This window comes from Colius striatus, chromosome 16 (assembly GCF_028858725.1).
Source record: "Colius striatus isolate bColStr4 chromosome 16, bColStr4.1.hap1, whole genome shotgun sequence".
Classification (NCBI taxonomy): domain Eukaryota; kingdom Metazoa; phylum Chordata; class Aves; order Coliiformes; family Coliidae; genus Colius; species Colius striatus.
The window spans coordinates 9,020,341-9,040,547 of NC_084774.1; the positions used below are offsets into that span (position 1 = coordinate 9,020,341).

General features: G+C 45.6%; 1 protein-coding gene across 7 annotated transcripts in view; it reads right to left on the reverse strand.

The window, feature by feature from the left end:
• Positions 1–20,207, reverse strand: part of ZBTB46 (zinc finger and BTB domain containing 46) — a 51,348-nt gene that overhangs the window by 11,003 nt on the left and 20,138 nt on the right. For 6 of the 7 annotated variants that reach the window (XM_062009400.1, XM_062009399.1, XM_062009397.1 and 3 more), the window contains 4 exons: positions 10,003–10,284; positions 4,423–4,595; positions 3,284–3,335; positions 2,872–3,183 (listed from right to left, as the gene is read on the reverse strand). In XM_062009400.1, coding sequence (XP_061865384.1) covers positions 2,872–3,183; positions 3,284–3,335; positions 4,423–4,595; positions 10,003–10,284 — 819 coding nt within the window. The remainder of the gene's footprint in view (positions 1–2,871; positions 3,184–3,283; positions 3,336–4,422; positions 4,596–10,002; positions 10,285–20,207) is intronic. The other variant, XM_062009403.1, reaches the window with a different exon arrangement.

Consider the following 20,207-nt stretch of genomic DNA (forward strand, 5'->3'; position numbering starts at 1 on the left):
TTTGCCTAAATATCTTACAGAGCTTCTGTAGAGCAGCATTAAGGTCCTCAGAAACAGTCTTTAATGAGATCACCAAGAGCTTCAGTGGCAGTGCCGCAGGTGAGTGAGTGCTGCACGTGCCGACAGCAAGAGCAGCAGCAAGTGCAGAACGTTAACACAGGTATTGCCAGAGTAAAAATCCATGTCCTTAACCTCACTGAAAGACTTACAGGTGATGTGCATTTTTAAAAGCAACACAATAACACTTGGAGAAAAGCCCTTGGTGCTGGCACCTCTAACTGGAGGGATTTCACTGAGGTATGTTACATGAAGTAGGCTCCTACCTCCCCGAGGGAAGTGCAGGCCCTGGTGATACACTGCCTGATGGAACTACTCTCTATTAACCATCTCATCAGCTATGGAGTTGTTAACCCCTGAAATACTGCACTCACCTGGCTATTACAAAGAATTCACAAGCTTTAAGATAACTCTTGATTCTCATTATACTTAAGGACATAAATACCAAGGTGCAATTTAAGTGTCAAACTCACATTTCCCATCATCTTCCTGTGCTCACACAAAGTCCTGCTTTTAAAAAGCTTTCTACACAAACCCTGTACAAGCCTCTGGCTACTTTATACCCCATGGCTTCAACATTCAAAAACCCTACTGCTGGTCCTGAAGGGAAACACTGGAAACTCTCCACGTTGGAGTCAGGAAGCACTCTGATGTACAGGCCAAGTAAAACACTGCTAAAACCTCTGTTAGAGAGAATGAGTTGATTTGACTATAGAAAAAGAGTTCCATGTTGAATTAAACTCTCAAATCCAAGCAAAGAGACCAACCACGAAGCATCATGAGCTATGATGATGTGAATGAAGCCTTTTAAATCCACTGAAATGACTCTCGTTGGCATCTCGTTTTTGTGATGCAGATAAACCCCACCATGCTGCTCTCAAAGTTCTGGCTAACACTTGTTTTGGTGACAATTTTCTCCCCTGGCTCAGCTTTCTGCTTCCCCACTTGCTGGTTATTTAGGAGCAAAATAAATGATGAGGCAATTAAAGTGGCATGTGTAACAAGGGGAGCTGACGGGCCATGAGCTGTGCACGCTCACTGGCACTGGGGACCGTGGCTGTTGAGGATGTCAGTGGGAGTAAGAGTGAAAATAATCAGCATGACTTAGCAGAAAAAAACCCCAGATGTAAAAATAAAGACTGAAGTATGATATGCTACACTGATTATAAAGGAACACTTCTCAACTCTGAACTAGGACAAGCAGGGAAACTCTGGCTTCCCAAACCTGTCTCCGGCACAGAGCTGTACCCACAACTGCCAGCAGGACTGGGCAGAGCAGCGCTGATCCCAAAGAGATCTGTTCCCTCTCTCCCACAGCAAGGGCAGCAGGAACTCCATGATGTGTCTCATCTAGCCTTCCACAGGAAGGAGCTCTGCAAGGAACTCTCCTCTGGAGCCCCCCAGGCTGCTCCACTTGGCTCTGTGCACCACCAAACCCTTGGCATTTTTGTCTCCCACTGATATTAGGAGAAAGAACTTTTCTGGAGAACTCTAAAGATCATTTGCAGAAGCTGCTTTTGCCTCCTCAGCTGTGTCTGAAAGCAACGCTCCAAGGCTCCAGCTCAAGCTGTGCTGCACAGGGAGCAGCTGGGAAGCACCACGCTGACTTAGGCTGCTTTCATTTCACCGTCACTAGAATCCAGTTTTGCTGGTAAATGCACAGAGAGACACACAGAAATAGTCTAAAACAACAAACCAATTTCACCTAATAAAATAGGAATTCCAGTCAGACTTCTACCCTCCAGTAGCAACCATCATTGGTTTTGTATGTGCACCCCAAGTGACAATTAGATCTTCTGTGTAAGGCCTCTTCCCCTCAGTTCCAAGAGCACACATTCAGTCTGGCTAACTTCATCACAGTACAGAGAACACCCGAGACACAAAGCACTGCAGAATTCCTCAGAATCCACAGCCACACTCCCAGGGTTAGGGTTTTTTTTTACCAAGTCCTAAAACTACTCAAACACAGTGTCAATGAAATGTACAAGCCTTGCCACAACTTTCATGCTCAAGTAACACACCCTGTTGCACAGATGAACAAGCAGCTTTGAAGGACACAGAAAACCAGACTTTATTAACAGCTTACAGGGCTGAGCAGCCCAGTGCTTTCACAGCTCCTCGTCTCAAGTTGAAAAACCCTGAAATGCCCAAATTGTCTAATGGTCAGAGCACCAGACCAGAACTCAGAAGCTTGAATTCTATTGTTAATTCTATTGCTAACAGGCTCAAGAAGCTGAGGTATGTTATTTTCCCAGGGACCACGAGGAAAACACCACCATTTCTTTTATAAAGCACTTTGAGATCCAGTGATTATAAGAAGTTGAAGGTAGCACAAGCACACAGTATGATCACCCCAATGAGAGAGCCAAAGTGCCCATTTTATGGGCTGACACAAGTCATCTTTGCACAAAAAACTGCACCGTGGCTGCAGTTACACAGCACCTGGCACCAGCACACCATCACCCTGCTCGGCTTGGGGCAGCTCCTCTATTGCACACCGCCCCTGGGAGGGTTATTTGCAGCACGAGAGCAACAGAGCACTTTTTCCTAGTTTAAAGAAATTGTCTCATAGAGGCAACAGCAGCTAGGAATCCTCAGGATCCTCATTTTGTCCTACACTGTCCAAAAGCTCAGACCCAGAGCCCAGGTAACACACTTTCCCGTGGCTACTGAGGTTCTTCTGTGTACCAAAGCCCTTGCCACAGAAGAGACAGACAAAAGTACGCTCGCTCGAGTGCACAGACAGAAGGTGACGCTTTAAGTCTGTCTTGTCTCGAAACAGCTTGGCACAGTTAGGACACTGCATCTTCTTACAGTTGAGGTGGATGGTCTTTTTGTGCCGATCCATGTTTGATTTGAGAGTGAAGCTGGCGGGGCATTTGGAGCACTGGAAGCGGGCGAGCGGGCCGGGAGGCACGCCGTCGGCAAGGCCAGGCCGGCAGCAGTCAGCCAAGTCAAATGGGAGCAGCATGGAGAAAGCATGCTCGTGGAGATGCTCCTTCAGCTCCTCAGCACGCTGGAAAACCCTCCTGCAGAAAGCACAGGCGAGCCTCTTGGCTAGGGCTGAATCCAGGAACGGGCCGTCAGCGGTTATGTCCGTGTCTTCACATCTCGAGAAACTCGTCTCTGAAACACAAGCACGGAGACACGTGTACAAACCAGTGACTTCTGGGGCAACAGAGTGAGAGTTTAAAAACAAAAAGATATTTTTTTCCTCTCTACTTACCTGAATCAGAGTTATCAAACTGCCAAAGTGCTAAAAACCCATCACAAGCAGCCTGCAAGTGAAAAGCACACGGAAGTTAAGGCAAGCATTCACAAGAACACGTCTCTGCAGTCAGTGCTCAGGCTCCCACCTCATCCTTGCCTTCACCCCTTCTCTAAGGGACCTGACAACCCTGTTTGCCTTCACAAAGCCTCCTCTGTCCCAGCAGCTAAGTTAACTTGGCCATGCTTTGCAAGACTTGGTGTTTTGAAGACAGTAATCAACGTGCCTATTTAGGTCCTGGGTAACTACCCAGTTTCCAGCCTCAAGCTGAGCTCCTACTCTGCAAACGCTGCACAGAACATTTCTAGCAGATACAACAGAACTGGAAAATTTTCCCCTAGGCCTACATAGCTCCTTTTTCTTTCCACACAGAAAACAAACACCTTCTGCACAGTTCCCTTTATGCAATGCTCTCTCGTGTTGCTGATCCAAATCATAAATAAAAGCTCATTTTGCATTTTCTTTCCCCCCTAAACCATTTGCCACGTGGCAGATGGCAACTCTCTATGAGGCAGAGGCATGATGCAGCCTGGGCAGGCCTGCTGGAGAGACTGGGCAAGCAGCTCCCAGCCCTTCTGAGCAGCTCACTTTGCTCTAAGGTGACTGCAAAGGCAAACAAAATCTGTGTTTCCATCCATTTGTTTAATGGAACTAAAGTATCATTCAGCAAAATCAGGAATAGGAAATGCTACAGAAAGCTACTGAGATAATGCCAAACTCCTGTGAAACACAAAGGCACCTTCTAGCTGAATTTAGGCAGCTAGAAACCCAAATGTGAAGCACCACAGCTGGGTCTCAGCTTGCTGTATGCCATTATTACATTCCTGCATGCAATGTTTTACAAACAAAGGGATTCACAATGAAAAAAAATACACCTTTTTTGGGATGGAAGTTGTGCTGAGGTAAGGCAGAAAGGCTGAGAGAAGGAGACCCCCAGCCCTGACTCCAACGGACCCTCTAGCTTTAAAATAACTTGGATTTTAAACAAGCAAAAAGCTAACAGATCAAAGCATAAGGTGTTACAGCCTTCCAAAGTACTCCTCACTGGGAAGGATTTGATTAAGCAGATACCTTTGCACCTTTCCCCATGATCTTACCTGGGTTGAGGAAGGCACCTCTCCTTTTGTCACGGGTTCTGGTGACATTTCACCAGAAGAGCCGATCTCGGAGGGGCTCTGAGTGGCAAGGTGTGATGAGGGCAGCGGGGGAGACGGTGCTTCCACTTTGCCATCACATTCTCCCCTTGAACGATTCAAGTTGGTGCCAGGCCCTGGGGAACACAGGAAACGAATCTCACCCACGTGAACCAGCACCAGCTGGTGGCTTTAAGAACGGCCTCACAAAGGCACTCGCAGCTCATCTTCTGGCAGCAGGAGGGAATGCAGCAGGGCACTGATGCCAGGCTTTTTTGGTTGGTTTGTTTTAAAAACCAGCCTCCCCACCCGAAATGCCTCGTCTGTGCATGATGTGTGTGCTGGAGTTACTAAAGAGTCCGTGGGGAGACAGGCGCAGAGCGCAGCACCGGCATCCGGAGCGATGGTGTTTCTGAAAGACACCTCCGGGAGAGGCACCACTTCAAACACACGTTTTGATCTTTTAAGCAACGTACCCACAAACTTTATTCTGCCACTGACTTTACAGCAATTTGTGTCAAAGATCCCCAGGTTTGACCGTGCTGGTTTATTTAATGTAGTACTGTCAGTCTTTGATCTCAAAGTGCTTTACAAAAGATGGGGAGAAGGGCTCCTTTCATTTGACAGCAAGCAAGCGAGTTCAAATACTTGTACAAAACTATTCAATTGCACCTGACAGTCGTTTCATTCTACCACAGGCAGAAAGGAAAATGTTATTTGTCCAGCTGGAACAGGATTGTACTCTTTGCCTACTCTGTATCAAGAGCCAAACAGGGACCAGTATCCCCAAAACTGCACCAATAACCAACAACAGATCCGTGTAGAGATACAGCGATGGTGTAACTAGGGTTGGTGTCCAGGACAAGCTGTTAAACACCTTGACCTGCTCAATATGCCATTCTAACATTCAGCCACTCATTTGAACAGCAAGTATGGCAGAAAAGTAAACCAACTCATATTTAAAGCACTCTGTGCCCTACAGGCTTATTATTTCTAGCATAAAAGAGTCTGATTGGAACCTTTTAGGACATCAACCCCACACTCTTTAATGCAGCTACAAATAACAAGTCTGAGTTTATACTGTGTCTGAATACAATGCACTGTCATCTGCATTTGAGTGAAAACCACACCAAGGTTTCCCAACATGAACAATCCCAAACCTGACTTTATTTTTCAGCTATCAAAGGATAATTCTGCTTTGGTGCCACAAGCTGGATGGTTGATTTACCTTCCTCTGCTTTGATCACAGATTGAAAGCTTTCACAACTTGGTTAATTCTATTCAAGTGTTGATAACAAGACTTGAGGTTTCATCCTGGTGGTGCTCATCTATTGCTCTTATAACTTAAACAAGATGCTAAAAACCCATAAATTCAAGATGGGGGGAAAAAAAGGGGGAACAAAGTGAATTTGTCAGTATTTCCCATGAGAAACCTACACCAGCAATCCAGCTCTGCAGGTGCACAGCAGAATTCCTGCCTAGACACCCACTCATTCCTTATTTCCCTCCCTAAACTGATTCAAACTGCCCTGCTTACACACTGTGACCATCAGCACCTTAGAGGCATCTCTGGGTTGCCCTTCCTTAGCCAAACAGCATTTTGTCACACAGCTAAGATAAGCCAGTGGGGCCTGGCTTAATTAATTCTTTATTAGCACCTTGACAAGTGTCACACAGGTTCCCGAGACACCCTGCAAAAACTTAAGCAATGAGAGCCAGGAGAAACAAGGAACTCAATCATCCAACACGAGCCACAAAGATGCACAAAGTACAAAGATGAGTTTTGAGTCAACAGTTGATATTTATTTGGTTTTGACTGCAAGTAACACGAGCAGAGGAACCCACAGCAATGAGCCTCTTGGTTCATGAGCACCCAAACAGCACCTGAATTCACATCTTGTCCCGTTCTGATCAGTGCTGTCACAAACCTTTTCCCCTCCTATGTTAGTACTCATGTGAGTACTTCAGTTTCTAATTCAGAAGTGCTTTCCTTCAGGCAGCTTTGCATATGGAAGGTGATGCATTAGATTTGCAGCGTTTACATGGGTGCAGCATTCTCTGACAGTTGGACCATTGTGGAAAAGAGAAAGGCAAAGGTTATTGTATCCTGTTGGAAATTGCACCCATTCTCTAAATCTTCCTTTAACATGAACAAAAACTCCACACCAAACTGAATACCTTGAAGTCCCTCTTGGGAAAGCTGCAAGTATAAATTATTGTGCAAGGAGAAATCATTGGCTCCAACCAACCACCGACTAAAAATAACATATTAGCCGGTTTGCCCAAAAGAAAAGGGCTCTGTGTACCATGTAATCACTTGGACTGCAAGCTTCATAGGAATTGCTTCTATAAACAGTTTCAGTTGCAACAGGGTAAACAGGAAAAGCCAAACTTAGACACATAAAAAAGTATGTAAGTTACTACTCTGGAGATGTGGAGGAGCAGCTCTTTACGGGGATCAGTCACCCCCAAAGCTGAAAGCTTTCTGAGGGGTTTTGTTTTAAATAAAGATGGAAACTAAACAATTCCTTTTCTAATTAATAATAAAATCATTTTTCTCTGGACTACACTTGGCAAAGCCACCTAAAAACGTTCAACTAAAGCCTCTGAGACTTTCGTAGATGTGGTGTAACCGCACAGAACAATGCTACCAAAGTTCAGTATCAGAAATGAAATCAGAGACACGCTGTTGAAGGGAGGAGCTGAGCAGAAGGGCACTGCCAAAGCTGCAATCAGCACAGGACAACCTGCTTTCACAGGCAAAGCCTGGAAACGTGGGAAGACGTGGGAAACTGAACCTCTCCTAATGCCGTGTCTGAGCGACATCCCCGACAGCAAACTCTGCAGGTCCCTGACACAACCTCAGTGTCACCCAGGACTCCCACAGACTCCTTCTGCAAAACCTGCAGGTTCTTTAGGTGTCTGACAAGCACATGAACAGCCTCAACCTTCATCACACACCACAGACATCACAAAATCACCAAGCCCTTCAGCTGCAGGTTCTGTGGTAACTGTGTTAACCAAATGGCAGCACATCCATGTTTTCCTTTCTGCTTTCGACCTCCTCTGAAGCAGCTAACTTTAGAAACACTGTACTTATGGTTGAGTACATCCCAGTGATCCAAGTCCCCAGCATCCTGAGCTTCATTCCCACCAGCTGAATGTTAAGCAATTCACACTTCACAGGACCATGACAATATACAATGATTTAGGGAAAAGAGAATCCAGGACAAAATGAAAACCTTGGGGTATCCTCTGTTAACTTTTACACCAGTCTGGACTGTGTGGAAGAAAATAAACCACCCCAAAAACTTATAATGTATGCAGGAACTGGGAGAGTAACACTCCTTTTAGAAAGGACTCATAAGAACTTTAAGTGTGTACAACAGACTCTTCAGACCTGGCCACCCCCAGTGAGTCTTTTCCTGCAGAAAACAAAACTAAACGTGACCACTGACAGCAGATGAAAGCCACACTTCACAGCTCCTGAACTCCAGAGAGCCCAACCACTTAAAATTCTTAAAATTGACGAGCTTCTTTTTCAAACCAGACAGATGAGAACTGCGCTGGTTTGGGTTTTAAGACAAAAATAGACCCTGGTCACTGTGCTCCTGCCTACTCCCCCTTGCCTTTTAATATAACCCAGGACTTGAAATGACTCAACATCCTCAAATTGTGTTGGGAGAAACATGTGAAAAACACCTACAAAGCCAACAGCAACCCAGATTGTGCTTTTAGACCTCCAGAATCTTCTTACCACTTGTTCCACTGTTGTTTTAGACACTGAGAAGTCTCATTTAACTCTGTGTCCCACCGTATTCAGTGAAGGCCACTTAAAAGTCTTGTAGCAGAACATCTTTTTCAAGTGATTAAAATAAATCAATACCCGTGAATGTGAGTGAGATGAAAGAAAGATACAGCCCTTGACTCCCTGCTCCTGTAAAAACCCTCTTAGCAGGCCACAGCCACATCCAGCCACTGGTGTGAGAGCTGCAGATCACACCAGCAGTCGTCTTTTTGTCTTTGGCAAATCACTCTGCTCCCATAAAGATGGAACAACTGAAGCTCAGCTGAATGAAACTCAAGGAACAGAAGAGTGGAAAGCAGGGAACCCGAGGTGGAAGGACTCCCTGAGTCGTTGCACCTCTCCTTGAGCTACCACTTACCCCCCTTTCTAAACATATCACATTTTATGTTAAGCCCAGGTGGTCTTCTGCCTACCCTATGCCTGTTCCCAAACTCCACTTCTCAGCTGGTTAGGCTCTCCCTAATTTCTAGCCTGAATTGATGTCTGCCCTATACTCATTTGTCTTTTTGCAAGTGGTCCTTGAGGCTTTTTAGTAAAAAATCCACCCCCTCCCCTGTGCTGTGCCCACTCCCACCCAGCCCAGTGCCAGCTGAGGGCACCCTTCTCACTGCTTACAGCATCTTTGAAATTCCACTGCAGCCAAGGGATTTGCAACCCAGGAGCCTAGTTTAAACCATCTAATTCTGTTTTAATTGGAGATGGCTCTGTAAGCAAACTACCATGGAGGAAACAAGGCATTAGCAATTCCCTCCAAGGATTTAAAGCTGCAGAATCAGGTACAAACATTTTAGGGGTTTTTTCCCCCCCTCTAAGTTCAGAAAGGTTTTTTAGACAATAATTTGACTGTTCAGACAAGTGGAAAGAGATTCTGAGACTGGCATGACGTTGGGCAGTTATCCTACAACCCAAGCCACCATTAAAGGTTAAGAGCAAGGCACAAATAAAGTAACAGATATCCTAAGTGAGCTTCCCATTCTATCCCATTGGTCACTTTTCTCAGGATAATTTAAACCTTTTCTGCTGGAAACTGAACACTCAGGACTCAAAGCCACTGCTTGCTTTGTTTTATGTCCCCAGTGCTATCCCCATCTTCTGAGGGTATTATTAAAACACAGCACAAGAAGTTTCCTTGCTTTGTGCACTACAGGATCCAACTGTTGTATGGCTGCAGTGAAGAGATCACAAAAGGACACTGAAAATCAAGCTGCCCACACATCGTTGTTCACATCAGCTGTCTCCAACAGATCACCAGTAGAAAAACATTCATTTCCACGCACAAGTGTACAAAAACCACTGTTACTGCTCATTACTTCCAGAGAGGTCCAAAAGTAAACACGAGGAGTAAGGATGATACAATCTCCATCACCACAACTGCTCCTACAGGCACAGGAGCAACAGTTAAGCCTTTCAACACCACTTAATTTTAGATTCAAAACCTTTTGGGGTTACTTCTTTTACCATAACAACCCGAATACTTTGCATTTTGTTTGTAAGTACCATTCTGCAAACCAGTAAAGGAGACATTTGAGCATACACTGAATGCCTCTGTGGCTTTAGCAGTTAACATGAAAGATGCACCAGCATCAGACACAAGTTTCCACATTTTATGGAAAGTGGGATGAAGCAGGACTGGAAACTGGAACTAAAGGAGACAGTGACCTGTGTTTTCTTCTCGGTAAAGATCTCAAAGTCTCAGTAAACAAACAAACAAACAAGATATGAAACCAGAAACTTACGAGAGAGAGAATGGGTGCCTTTGGGTAAGTACTCAAACAGCAGGGAACTGTCCTCTCCCAGCATGTCGGCTTTCAGAGACAGCAAACTGTTCTTACTCATGAGAGCCGCGCGCAGGTTGGCCACGGTGGCAGCCTGCAGCGCATCCTCCTTCTCCGGCGTCAGCGGCTGGGAGATGTAGCTGGCTTCCCCGCCCAGGAGGGCTTCCTCCATGGTGGTGTAAGGGTCCGAGCGTTCCACCCTGCTGTCGGAGCTGCTGGGCTCTGTGACTGCCACGTCAGCACCTGTGTGATGAAAAGGTGCTGTCAGAGATGTGAACAAACACCGACCCCCTGTGCCCGTCCGACCAGGGACTGCCCTTCTGCCCCGGCAGCAGGCATCAACTCCGGCTCCACACGCCGTGAGGGACGTGTACAGCCTCCCTCACAACCAGTAAGTGTCTCAAACCGTGTCATTTCCTTGGAACTAAGATTCCAGGAGAGGCTGCTAGTGCTGAAATGACTTTGGAATGTCTAAGTTCTGTCTTTTCCACTCTTTTACTCTGCTAGCCCAACTTTTTCTTCTTTTCTTTCTTATGATGAAGGTTTAAACAACCTGCAGCAACAACCAGCCAGGAACAGTGGACTGCTAATTAGCATCAGTCCCTCAGGGTCACAGATCTGCAAACCACACAGCAATCTGGCTGCCAGCAGAGCTCACAGGTTGGGTTCATACAGGAGTGAGGCAGTTAAAAACCCAGACCAGACACACAGATCAGGACAAAGAAGCTGTACAAAACCTACCAGATGATTAACCAAAAGCATCAATTAGGGAAGCCAAACAAAAATGAAGAAGCCGTGATAAGGTTGGTTCCTCCCTGCAAAAACATCGTTTGTTTTTGTACACATCTAGTTAAATGTTGTCTCCTTTGAACTTTGACTCTCTTGTTGTCTTAAATAATGTATGTATTTTTAGGTAAAGTGACTCATGCTCCTCTCTATTTCTCACACAAAAAGGGCTGCTACTCCATTTATAAAGTGCACAGAACAAATTGCAGTGACCTGCTCCAGCATCTGGAGCAGCAGAACACAGCTGAGATGCTCAAAACACAGTTAAGTACCCGGCAAACAGAGCAAAGGCTTCCCAGCACACAGATACAATCAAGGTGCAGAGGGAAACAATCCAGATCCACAGAGGAGGCATTGATGGTAGGTGACCAGATGGAAAAATAAGCTGTTTCGGAGATCCTTAACGTTTTGTTGCTTCCTAGTTCAAGATATGTTCAAATCTACTTCATGCAAGAGACAACCATTCCTAACCATTTCTATGGCTAAAACACACACTGGTCGGCTGTGACAAATTCCCCTCGCTCTTCTCAGGGCAACAACCCAGGTGCTGCCCATGTACACCACAGCAATAAGCTCACTCCCATCCAGAAGGTCTCAGCAGAACTCAAGAGAAGGGAAGAGTGTGGCACAGTGGCTCTCAGCTGAAGTGTTGAACAACTTCAAACCAGGGCACGATGGTAATCTGCAACTCCTTGCTAAAAAAAGCTAATGAGGACACTGGTAGAGTGCCTGCCTCCTGGAGCCTGGAAAGGGGCTACAGGAACATCATTATTTTTCCCTCCATTTTACAGGTGGTAACTGCCACAGAAAGATGCAGGAAAGAGCCAGGATCAGCCAGGGAATATCTCAGCCCCAGCCCAGGGCACATCAGATTCCTGAACATGGTTGCTTGCTCCTCACTAAGCTGTATAACGCTGCCAGTACCTCTCACTGTTAAGTTTTTCTACTTCCTTTAAAATACAGAAAGCCTCAGAGCAAACAATAATGATAAATCAATCCTTAGCAGCATAATCCTACACCCCTGAGATGTGAGGGATACCCAAGGCTGGAGGCTGGCAACACAGCAGCAGCTACATGGAGGGTGTGTAGTGACAGGACAAGGGGTAATGGCTTTAAGTTGACAGGGCATGTTTAGATTAGACATCAGGAACAAGTTCTTCTCTTTGAGGAATGGTGAGGCCCTGGCACAGGCTGCCCAGAAAGGCTGTGGCTGCCCCATCAAAGGAAAGGTTCAAGGGCAGGTTGGATGGGGCTGGGAGCAACCTGGGCTAGTGGAAGACTGTTCCTCGGCATGGGTTGGAAAGAGGTATCTTCAAGGTGCCTTCCCATCCAAACCATTGTGGGATTCTATGAGCTGTCAGATATAGGCTCCCTTTAAATCAAACCACTTTCCCTCCTCCATTTGTGTTTTGCTTGGATGATCTCATGTGATCAGTTTTATTAAACCTTAGCCAAGCAGAAGAAATCAATTGCTTTGACTCTTCATGTGTTTGGCCACCCCTCTGGCACCGAGGGAGCAGCTGCCAGGGACAGGCATTTCTCAAGATAGCAATAAAGTTTGTTGTAAAAACTACCCTTTCTGCATAAAGGGAAAAACTCCCAAGACTTTAAAAAACAGCAGCTGTTACAAAAGGTGGCAAAGAAAGTAAATCCTAGCCCATTCAACTGGAAAGGCAACAGCCAGCTTTATGAAATGAGAGCCGTGGTGGTACTGCCACTCCTGCTCTCCTTACTGCCTACACAGCAAACCACAGCAAGCAACTCGGGCCAGAAAGGGTGTTTGTGAACCACACAGCACTGCCAAATAACCAGGCAGGCAGTAAGTCACCTTGTGCTGTCTCCCATCCTTTCCCATGGCCAGTTACAGCTGCTGATTGGCAGCTGCCAGAGCCCGCTGCTGCCTGCTGCACATAAACACTAATTGCTGAAACACAGATTGATTGTAACCACAACAAGACGTTGAACGCTCCTCAAAAGCCAAGATTAGAGACAGTGAAACAGAGGCTTCAGAGCTCCCAGTATTTACAGCTGATGCAACCTAATCAAACACATATTAAGGCAAAATAAATATCCACTTAGTTCCTAAAGCACTCTCAGCACATCAAAACCCCAAAAGCACATGAAGTTCCTCTTCATGGCGCTCCAAAACCACTTCTCTCTCTTCCCTACAATCCAGCTTCTTTTAACAAGATTTAGCCAAAGAACTGTATGAATCAAAACTATCCATCACTTCCCAGTAATCTAAACTGTTTACTACAGTGCTTCAGCAGCACATAAACCCAGCTTTAGCAAATGAGCTCTTATTTTGCAATCACTGTGGGCAGCGGGTCCCGCGGCAGCCCCAGAGCTCTGGCCAGAGCCTCCGCAGCTCGTTTTTCAGGCGGCTCAGCCAGCCCCTGTGACTGCACATGGATCCCAGGCAATCCCGACCGGGGCACGAAGCTAAACAGGGGATTAATGCTGCTCTAAAAAACTGAGCTCATTAGTCTCTTTAGCAAATCATTATTTTGCAGTTACTCCATTAGAGCAGCGTGCTTCCCAAAACACGGCAGCGCTCGGCAGCCTCGGGACTTTGGTCACTTCACAAGGAGCTTTTGGGGGGGTTGTTATTTTCCAACAAAACACAGGGCCTGTTTTTTTACAGCTTTAGCAACAGCATTTCCATGCATCTCAAACTCTGCATCACAGCATGGGAGGGTTGGAAGGGACCTTTAGAGATCAGCCAGTCCAACCCCATGCAGAAGCAGCTCCCATCTAGATCAGGTCACACAGGAACGTGTCCAGGTGGGTTTTGAAGCCCTCTAGAGCAGCAGCCTCCACACCCTCCCTGGGCAGCCTGGGCCAGGGCTCCCTCACCTCACACTACTTTCTCCTTATGTTTAAATGGAACTTTTTGTGTTCCAGCTTCTTTCCATCCCCCCTTGAATACAATTAACTAATGGCTTTGACACACAAATGTTTCCTTTTCATTTCTTCTCCATGCTTTACTCATTTTTCCTCATTACAGCTTAAACCACCTTCTCAGTGGCTGCTTCTCTCTCCTTGGAGGTCTTCAAGACCTGCCTGGACATATTCCTGTGTGACCTGATCTAGGTGAACCTGCTTCTGCAGGGGGGTTGGACTGGATGATCTCTAAAGGTCCCTTCCAACCCCTACCATTCTATGATCATTTCTTTCTTGTTCGTATTGTTTTTACCTTCTCGGTGTACCCTCAAGTGGTGTTTTCTGCTGTTTCTCAGACTCCCAGTCCTATGACTGCTTCATAATTTGGTTTTTTAATCATTTTCCCCTCTTTTAGCTTTGATTTCTGCTCTCTCTTGTATGTAGGACTGAACTCATGAGAAGAGAGAAAGTTGTGAATAAAGGCCACACAGATTACACACAAGAAACAAGAACTAAAGGCAACATTTCTCCAGGTCTTTATTCCTCAATATTGTTTCCTTTCCTTACAGTCTCAAGGTAAGAGGAGTTACAAGAAGTCTGTCATCTTCAAAGTCCTTTTGTGTTTGGCAGAGACACAGAGCAGTAATGCTTCTCCCTTGGTCTCTGGAGTTTGCAGGATGATGAGGTCACACAACATGCATCATCAAGGCTTTGCCTACCTCATCTGAGTGAGCCAACAGCCAGGCAGGCAGCAAGCACAGTAGTCTTTGAAAGAGTGCATCACTATTTAGCTTAGCATTTACAGCCAAAGCTTTAAGCCAGTTTCTCAGTTTCCTCTGTCACCCTGGCAAATTTCAGGAGCCTTTCCAGCCTCTCAGCTGCCCTTGAATTTGGCAACACGAGCCACTCCAAGGGAGGTTATCACTGCTCAGCACCTGGAGTAAACTCATTGGATCTTTACAAGTCTTCACCTCCTGTCACAGAGAGCATCCTTACCCTTCCCAGAGAGCTCACCCAATGCAGTACCTGTTCGGGCTCAACTTAAGCCTTCAGATGCTTCAGAACAAATACCATCGTCCTGCTGGTTTCACCAGCATCCTTTCAACCTGACATCAGGAACACCATCAACTAAATCCAGCCAAAGTCTCTGGCTGCCTGCATTTTGTGGACACTTGCCAAAGCTAGGGGTGACAGCAGGATCCTACAACTATCTGGAGCTAATTAAAGAAACACTACTCTTATTTATAAAGCACTCCTGACAGTCATAACCAGCAGAACCCCAGCTGAGTCCACCAAATACTTTCCCTGTGATAGGCAAACATGAAGCAGGGCTGGCAAGTCATGCAGGTTGTTTTTTTTTTAACACATGTATGAACAAAGCACACAAAAACACACAGCAAAGTTTATAAGGGTAGAAAACATTCTCTCTTCACATAAGTTAAGGTGGAAAGGTGAAGGGAAGAAACTTTCAGGTCCATGGGTCCTGCTGTCAGAAAGATGAGCATCAAGGAAAGCAGAGTTTGAAAACCACAGCAAATGAGGTTAGTTGCCACAGCTTCTCCAGGCCCTTCCTCCATCATCTGACCACCCTGCAAAGAATTTCCTCCTTTTATCCCATGAGAATTTCCCTTCCTGGAACTTGTGTCCATTACCTCTCATCCTTTCTCCATATCCATCTGACAAGGATTTGGTTCTGGACAGTTGCTTCCCTTTCTTCAAGGTTAAACCACACTGTCTCAGCCTCTCCTCATATATGATATCTTGATGGCTTCAGCTGGGCTTGCTCAAGCAGCTCAAAGTCTTTCTTGTCCTGGAGATCCACAGACTGGATCTTGTATCCAAACATGGTCTCAGTTCATGAGACATGCTGAGTATGCTCTCTGTAAGGCCACTGAGCAGGCAGCCAGCCTTCCTTGCTGGAGGGCACACAGATCCCTCTTCAGCTCCTCACTCACCAGAACTCATTTTCTGCAAAGCTGCTTTCTCACTCCTCAGCTGCCGACCCGTGCTGGTGCATGGAGTTACTCTGTCCCACACTGAGGACTTCACATTTGTCTTTCCTGAATTCATGCTGTGTCTGGCACTGCTGCCTTCCAGCAAATCACTCCTCCCAGTCTGGTGTCATCCAACAACTTGCTGAGGGCTCAGCTCCATCCCATCGCCCAACTTGTTAATGAAGAAACTAAACAGCATCAGTCCTGGAAGCTACCTGTGATGGATGCTGGCCCCATACTTTCTGGGACAGCTGTTTAGGATCTCCTGCACACTGCTGGGTAATTTTTAGTGTGGTGGCAAATGTGATTTGTTTTTGTTCACAGCATGACAAGGAGAAAGGGCAGAGGGGAGAGGTCCCAACACCAGCAGCTTCTCCCACTCCCCATGCTCATTCCTGATCCTCCTCTGCTACTCCCTCAGCTGGACCAAAACTACATCTGTAGTTGTGAGGTGAACTTGAGACAGGAATTAATATGTTAAAAATAAACTGGTTTATTAAAAAAAAAAGCTATTTTTAAAGCCAGATCAGTTCCCCAATCCAGCTCACTACAGGGCTGCACAGACACCTTCACCGGAACAACTGCAGGGCAGCGTGGGGGTGCAATGAAGTGCCAAGGGAAAGTGGGAGTCACTTCAACTCAGCTTTTCTTTCAAGGACAGTGCTAAATTATGACCTGAGATGAATTCTTCTGGAAAAAAAAAACCCTAAGGTTAAATCAAAGACATGATTTTCTGAGGTTCTTCTACCTATTTGTGTCAAGTATTTATTCAGAGCTGCCCGACAGCAGATTTCATCTGAAATTTCAAGGATGATGTTTCTTGTACAAGTTAAGGAAGATTTGGTTTGTTCTCCTGTGCAAAAGGCAGCATTAATTTTTAAACCCACAGGGAAAAAAAAGAAGCAGCTTTCATTTCTTAGTGGTTTTCTCTTTTTTTCATGGGAATATAAAAACAGAGGAGCATCAGCACTGGCAGAAAAACGACAATCTTAGCAGCTGCTAAAAATATCCTTGAAGCTTGTGCTCCAGATACCCCCTCCTTTCCAACAGGAATCCTTCAAAAGTGTTTCACAACTTAGGATTTGTTAAGCAAACCCCACACTGCAGGATTTACACAGACGTGATGCCATGAGCTGTGTTGGTTTTGATTAGCTCTGTTTTACAAACATAATAGTACACATGTGGATGTAATAAGTGTGTGCAGCAGTCAAAATAAGCTCCAATTTCATAACTCAGGAAACTATCAGGCAAACACAGAGATTTACCCACAACACATATGATCATTAAGCACTGCTTTTATGTTAAAGACCATAAGGTAGCTGAGTGAATCCATATGGAACCAAAATCAGCGTCTCCTTCAGGCTGAGCCTGCCCACCTCTGTCCTTCCAGGTTTGAATCCTGCTCCAGCTTCTCAGCTGTGACTGACCTGGGTGACCCAGGACTCTGTCCTGCACTGCTGAGAAAACTGCCAGTTTCCAGGGGTGTTACTGTTGTTTCTGCAGGGCTGAGGGCAGGCCTTGCCAACTGAACAGCAGCACTCATCACACAATCTCAATGGCTGGAAGGGACCTGGAAAGCTCACCCACTCCAACCCCCACCAGAGCAGGACCACCTACAGTAGGGCACACAGGAACTCATGCAGCTCAGTTTGAATGTCTCCAGAGAAGGAGACTCCAGAGCCCATCTGGGCAGCCCCTGCCAGTGCTCCCTCACCTCAACAGGGAACAAGTTTTGCCTTGTGTTTCTTTGGAACTTCTTCTGTTCCAGCTTGTGCCCATTGCCCCTTGTCCTGTCATTGGCCATCCCTGCCTGGCTCCATCCTCCTGACACTCATCCTTGATGTATTTGCAAACATGAATGAGGTCACCCCTCATGAGGTCACCCCTCAGTCTCCTCCAAGCTGCAGAGCCCCAGCTCCCCCAGCCTTTCATCACAAGGGAGATGCTCCACTCCATCATCTCTGTGGCCCTGCACTGAGCTCTCTCCAGCAGCTCCCTGTCCTTCTGCAACTCATCACATAGGCTTGAACACTGTTTTCATCCTACAGCCCATGGATCTTCACCAGATATGTTTTACCAACAGAAATGTTCTCACTACCCCTACAGTAGTATTTCTAAACCAAACTAGGCTTGTTCTACACAATCTAGTTTTGTACTGATACTTCTGCAGGGGTATTCCAAAAGCCCAAGTGTTAGCTACATCTTTTCCTCAAAACAGTAATTAGTGTACAAATATCCACTGGAGAATTCCCTCTGCTCTTCCAGGTATCTGAAAAAACCACATCCACTTTTATTTCTTTCCTGTAATATTTGTTTTTCTAACATTGAGTGAAATTCTGCAGATATTTTTCTGTGGTCTGTGTCAGCAAAAGGAGTTTCTGGCCCCAAACACAGCTGCCCATTGCTGCTCTCCCACTGCCTGTTCATAACTTCAACTCAACTGTTTGCAGGGCCACAGAGTAAATGTAGTCAAGAAACTGATCTTGCCTCAGACGAGGTAAAATAAAACACCCAAAGAAGAGAGAAATGGTTAAATTTGTTTAATTGTTTTTGAAACTATTCTAAAATGGAACAGTAAAGTGGCCCTTGCAGGAGCAGGAATGACTGGGCAGTGCAGAACTACCTTAAGCTGCACTCCCATTTCCCCCAAATATGCCAAGAATCATACAGCAACTTCAAACAGACCATCCCTTCAAAAATGCTCAGGTTACTGGGAGCTTAACCTCTCTCTCCAAGTCTCATAACTCACACAATGAAAGGACTGATGTTACTCTCTGCTGCTTCTCAGCACAGAGACAGTCGCTTACACATCTGCACATGAACAGACACAAACATGAAGGGATAGAAATCTAACATCCAGGTATCACATTAAATATGAACACTGCTATTCCTGATATGACAGGATGCTGAGCTACAACCTTTGAAATGCTCAGAACAAATATTTACCTTCTGAAAACAAGTGTCTGTAAGAAACACTAAAAAAAATAAAGATAATATCTGAGATCAACACAGTAACAGTCACTCTGGGAGTTGATTCCTAGACACGGCATCCAAGGAACGAACTCCTGCCATGTTTTAATGCAAAAGCAGCACTCCAAATTAGAAAGTGAAAGCCCTGAAGAGAGATAATTGCAAAGCAGGATCAGAAAGGATTTTTTTAATGTTAAAATTCTAAAACCTTCTTCATTTGTTACTTTTTAATTTACTCCTTTACTGAAAAGAGCAAAAAAACCCATCTTGGAAAAGTTGAGATGTCTGTGGAGATGAGTGTGGTGTAACCCTGGCAGAGGGAACAAACACAATCCTGAGCAGGGCACTTGAGAGGGGAACTGCTTCTGATCTCTGGAGTTAAAGCAGATTAACACAATCAGGATTGCTACCGTAGGGAGGAGGAAGAGGAGGAGGAGAAGGAGGAAGAGGAGGAGGAGGGCTTTGGAGCCTGGGAAAATGGAATGCAGGGTGGGGAAAGGAAACAGACACTGAGCTTTGAGCTAAAGCTGGTTTAGGGTGGAACCATTTTAAAGCCAGGGTGTAGCCAGGGAATAAGTGTCTGGCTTTAAAGCTTCCAAACTTGCAAATAACCTGGCCTAACCCTTTAATACCAGAAACTCCAAAGAGTTATTCCTACAAATATTGCATCCTAATAATTTTATTACCCCACATCTGTCATGCTACAGAGACCTGGAATTACTCCCTGAGCACTCCCTGCAACATTCAGCAGAGGGACACAGAGATCAGGGTGGGGCTGGGGTGGTTTTTTGTCTGTTTCTGCATTTTGCTGCAACAAGCAGCCCTTCCACACAGCACAGTGGATATTTCATGCACATGAAGAGAGAACCAAAGGCACTGTAGAAACCCAGGCAGCTCTGTAAGCCAGAGGGAATGCCAAACACAAGCTAAGCTGATTTCAGGGCTAAGAAAGAATTCTGGGGGTGGCATTAGAGCTGTAACCTGTAACCCCTCCAGGTCTGGCTGCCAAGGAAAGCCTGACACCACTCATTGCCACTGCTTCAGGCACTCAAATTTGACCCAATAAAAATGTCATTAAAGCCATTTGTAGCAAAGAAAATGTTACTACCTTGCAGCATAACTTCATGGAAAGCAGGTGGAAAAATGCAGTAATTAAGTTGATTTTCCAAGTGTCAGGCAGTTTACAATTTCCTTTTACCTACCCTCAGAAATACTCCTTCCCAATAAGATGAATGGTTTCCTCCATAACATCCATCCTCCTTCAAAACTGAGCTCTCCAAAGCTGAGCAGAAAGCAAATATCTAAATAAGGTACCAACAACTAGCAGGAGGAAACTGTTCAAACTGGAGCCCGTGTAGGATGTCAGAGCTTAATCTGAGATTTTAACCAGCCCAGTTCTCATTCACAGCTGTAACAAACACTTCAACACCTGCCCTCGGTTTTGCTATTGCAACCAGAACTCAAGAGCATGGAGATGGATTGCAGACTCCATCTCTTCAAAGCAAAACCCACTGAAAGGAAGAGTCAATGACT